The sequence below is a fragment of the Sorex fumeus genome, unplaced genomic scaffold (genome assembly GCF_029834395.1).
Source record: "Sorex fumeus unplaced genomic scaffold, SorFum_2.1 ptg000082l, whole genome shotgun sequence".
NCBI classification, from domain to species: domain Eukaryota; kingdom Metazoa; phylum Chordata; class Mammalia; order Eulipotyphla; family Soricidae; genus Sorex; species Sorex fumeus.
In genome coordinates this window covers 117,319-122,161 of record NW_026606139.1, presented here as the reverse complement: position 1 = coordinate 122,161, position 4,843 = coordinate 117,319, and the positions used below count along the sequence as shown (strand labels likewise).

Sequence of the window (4,843 nt, the reverse complement as noted above, 5' to 3'; positions counted from 1 at the left end):
TTACCGAGTTGTCTTTCTGTTCCCAAACACTTTCAGAAAGGCCCCTTTTACATCCTTGTTCCGGAGGCTATAAATGATGGGGTTGAGGAAGGCAGAAACAACATTGTAAAAGAGAGCTAGCTTTTTGTCCCTCTCTGGGTCATACCAGGAACCGGGCCTCATATACATAATCATGGCTGGCCCGTAGAACATGGTGACCACAGTGACATGTGAAGCACATGTGGAGAAGGACTTGAGCCTTCCCTGGGTCGAGCGGATTCTTAATATGGAAGCAAAGATGCGGACATAAGAGGCCAGGATGAGGGAAAGCGGGACCAAAAGTAGGATAAAACCCAAGATAAAATCCAAACGATCGTTGAAAGATGTGTCTGCACAGGCCAACTTCAGGACAGCAGGAACTTCACAGAAGAAGTGGTTGATCTTGTAGGGGCCACAGTAGGGCAGACGCATAGTGAAGACAGTGTAGATCAGAGACCCAGCTATACTAATGGACCAACAGACTATGACCATCTTGATACAAACAGAGCGGCTCATGAGGAGGGTATAGTGTAAGGGGAAGCAAATGGCCACATACCTGTCATAGGCCATGATGGCATAGAGGACACACTCAGCAATGCCTAATACCAAGAAGATGAACATCTGGGCCACACATGCACCCCAGGAGATGGTTTTCCTTGGATGTACCATATTAACCAACATCTGGGGCACGGTGGTGGTGACGTAGCTCATGTCCACCAAGGAGAGGATACTAAGAAAGAAGTACATGGGTGTATGAAGGTGTGAATCCAGATAGATGAGGGTAACAATGAGTCCATTGCCCAGAAGGGTGATGAGGTAGAGGAGGAGAAAGAAGGTGAACAGGATGATTCTGACATGTGATTCACTGGAGAAGCCCAGGAGGATGAACTCGGACACAGCACTGTGGTTTTCCTTGCTGAGACTCTGCATGGTGATCTGCCCAGTAAAGATGAACAAGGACTTAAGAACTTCCCTGTTTTGGACATCAGAAGGAAGAACAGAATTGACAGAAGAAGCTAAGACACGTACACACACACACACACACACACACACACACACACACACACTACCTTCTGTGGATTTGGCTAAACATTTGTTGAGTGTATTTAAAAGGGAAAGAAGGGGGCTGGGAAGATAGACATGGCATAGTGGGTAGGGTGCTTGCTATGCACACAGCTGATCTGGGTTTAATTCCTTTGTCCTATATGATCCGAAGACCATCAGAAGTAATCCATGAGCACAGAGCCAGGAATAAGCTCTGAGCACTACTGAATGAAGAGAAGGAAGGAAGGAAGGAAGGAAGGAAGGAAGGAAGGAAGGAAGGAAGGAAGGAAGGAAGGAAGGAAGGGAGGGAGGGAGGGAGGGAAGGAGGCAGGCAGGTAGGCAGGCAGGCAGGCTAGAGTAGGTCCAGGATATAAATCATAAGATCCAAAATTATACCTGCAAAAGAGTATAGAATACTGATTGCCCACAGGCTTTTCTCTGGAAACTACCGTCATCCACAGAAGGCGGTATACTAGCTGTGCCTGTAGCAGGGAACTTAATCAACCCCAGGATACTGATGAATTCTACCAGAATGTACATTTGTCCAAATCTGGAAAGAAGGTCTCTGCTGAGCATTTACAAAGATCACACTGGAAATCTGTGTCGGTCAATTGTGGGATACTCTCAACTAAGAGCTGGTGTGGCAGTAATCCAAAGGAAAAGAAAACTGACACTAAGAAAATAAAAGCGGGAAGCCTTACAGAAGGGTTTCAAAAACAGTCAAGCTGGGAAGCTGAACAGAGGAACTGGACAATGCTCTGACTCCTGATGTGTTGTCTCAGCTCCTCTAAGACCAGTCAAAGCTTTGTTTCCTATCCTTGGATTGCTAATTTTTTTAGTTTCCTTGCAACAACCATTTCATGGCTTCAGATTAAATTCTGTTCTTGATTATCTTATGGTTGTCATTTATCCAGCTATGTGTCCTTGGGCGAGTCTCTTCACCTCCTCTAGACTCTGGTGCCTCCACCCCAGTAGAGAGAAATAAAACATCTATAGCACAGGGTTATGGCAAGGGATACATGAGAGATTGTATGTCAGGATATTTTATAAAAAAAAATTTAAACACTAGGCAAACAAAAGTAGTTAAGTGGAAGGAGTCTGGGAACCATAAACGCTGGAGCTAGTCCTGACTGTCCCTGATTAGATGTGTGACCCCAAGTTTCTCCATTCCCCCTTTAAAAATTAATCTGTTGGACTTCACTATCCTGTGGATCCCTTCCAGCTCGAATATTCTTTGTATGAGACTATGGAGTGAGCACCGAGGGGAGATCTGAGCAGTTAGATGAGCAGAACTGTATTGACAGGAGAGTCCATATAGGAATCAGAAGTAGAATCCAGGGCACATCAAACAAGTAGAACAGAAATCTGAACATCAACACACCTGAGTCTTGCAGCTTCTTTACCTATCCCATGTCACTTTACCTCTGAGTCCCTTGGTTTTCTTCTATAAAATGGAAGTAACGGTTCCGCCATAGTGGAAACTGTGTGAAATATACCACTCTCTAGAAAGTGCCTAATCAATTATGGCCTTTCAGATAACTGGAAGCGAGGTGGAAGGAGAAGTGGAGGGAAACGCATCTCCTCTCTTAATTGTGGCAATTTTTGTGCACATGAGGTTCTGAAACACTAGACTGAAAACGGGATTAAGAGGAGTGATTGGCAAGGGAACCTGCAGGAAAAAAACCCAGGTATGCAGGACCTATGACTTAAATCTTCAAGCTTTCTCAGATCAGAACTGGGCCTCCTTCTCCCAGCTCTCAAGTTTACCAGCAGCATGGCAGTCACACCCACAAACGTCCCCTGGTGCCACATAATCTCATCAATGACCAAGATCCAGAGATTCAGAAATAAAGTTCCTGGAAGAGAGCAACATAGGCCTTACCCATGAATGAATCCGCTCTATAATCATATTCTAAATTTCAGAATTCCTAGAGCGCATGTCTGCTCTCATACGCTACCCCACTAATATACCAAGAGTAGTACAAATTTATTTGGGTTTAACATAAATGTTAGTGATAGCACAGCGGTAGGGTGTTTGCCTTGCACTCAGCCAACATGGCCGATCCGAGTTCGATTCCTCCGCCCCTCTCGGAGAGCCCGGCAAGCTACCGAGAGTATTCGATATGCCAGACACAGTAACAACAAAGTCTCCAATGGAGGTAGCGATAGCACAGCGGGTAGGGCGTTCGCCTTACAAGCGGCCAACATGGCCGACCCGAGTTCGATTCCTCCGCCCCTCTCGGAGAGCCCGGCAAGCTACCGAGAGTATTTGATATGCCAGACACAGTAACAACAAAGTCTCCAATGGAGACGTTACTGGGCCCGCTTGAGCAAATCGATGAACAACGGGAGGACAGTGACAGTGACAGTGAACATAAATGTTAATAATCTCTTATACAAGGGCTTAATGGCTCCAGAGTGAAATACAACAATCTTCACACACTTTCCTCTTATGGTGATGTGAAGGTACAGTGGTGGTGGGGTTGATGTTTGAATATTAAACGTAATAAATTACTGTAAACAACTTTATAAAAATAAAATTAAATTTAAAAAAAAAAGAGGAGTGATTTGTTCAGAATGATGGTGGAACTCCAAAGGTGGAAAGGATAGTGGTAAAGGATAGTGAATTTTATGTTGAGTTTTAGGAAACAGAAATAATTGGATAAAAAAAATGATATGTCCCAGATCAGGAATGTTTATGAAGGTAAGAGGAGAACCAGAGAATCTCAGAGCCGTGGACTCTGGGAGAGAGCGTTTTAAGGATAGTAATTGGTCAGTAATGCAAATGGCAAATCCTGAGGCCAGAAGGATGAGGGTTCTGAGTGAGGAGCTGCTTCCCTCCTTCCCACACTGCAGAACTGGAATTTCCCCTTCCTGATTCACCTACCAGAACATTCTATTTCACCTACATGTCCTTTTTTACACCTTCTTGGGGCAAATGTAAAGCCTTTCTTCACCTGGATCTGCCCAATTTTCACCCGTTATCTTGAGACTTCTGAGCCAGGAAGCTAATAGTACAACCACCTAATGGACCCTATCCTTGGCAGGCAGGTTTGCTTCTCTCTGAGCCACAGCTCTTCTGAGCCACCAGACTTCTTCAGCACCTGCCATGGGTGCATTCAGACCCGACCTGCCTCTGTTGTAGCCGTGGAATCTGCTGGAAATGACTTACTTCCTGCTTTACACCCCACTAACTTTCTGTGCCCAGTTTGTAGTTTCCAATCCCTTCCAGTCTATCTTGGTGGATTTTGTGTTTTATCTTCCTAGCAGGCTGTTAGATCTCTCAGGAACATCTAGTGGAAGTCAACAGATGGTCTTTGGAGTTCCATTACCGAACTAGTTTTCTCTGCTGTAACACTGGTTCCTATTCTGCCTTCCCCCAAGCTGGTCCCTTGAAGTATTAGGCCTAACCCTTGAGCCCCTGAATGCAGTGGCTGTCAGGCTCATAACCACTGTGTTTTGTGCCTTTTTCAAAAGTGCCGGTGATGAGATCATAGAATTTCTCCCAAAAGAAAAATTCCCATTTATATCCAATCTCTTCCACCTGATAAACACCCTATTAAATCCTAATCTCTCCTCTTCTGGTAGAGAAGAAGGACAGGACTCCTGGTCAGGGAGGTCCAGGGCATTTAGGGTGTGGGACAGGAGGGTGCTCCTGGAAGAATCTGTACAAGTCTGGAAAGGGCCATAAAAGTAGCACTGGAGATCCCACTCATGCTCAGTGAAGGAAAGTGTCCTTCTGCATAAGGCAGAGAAAACTAAGTTAGAGGTGACATACACA

The 4,843-nt window shown here is 45.1% G+C and overlaps 1 protein-coding gene across 1 annotated transcript; it reads right to left on the bottom strand.

Moving 5' to 3' along the window:
- LOC130039111 (olfactory receptor 2A12-like) lies at nt 1–948 on the bottom strand. Its single transcript, XM_056130978.1, has one exon. It carries the CDS (start codon nt 946–948, stop codon nt 1–3), a length of 948 nt encoding a protein of 315 aa, XP_055986953.1.
- Between the last annotated feature and the right edge of the window lie 3,895 nt (nt 949–4,843).

Coding starts and splice junctions, on each gene's coding strand:
- LOC130039111 (XM_056130978.1), bottom strand. CDS start 948: ATGCAGAGTCTCAGCAAGGAAAACCACAGTGCTGTGTCCGAGTTCATC.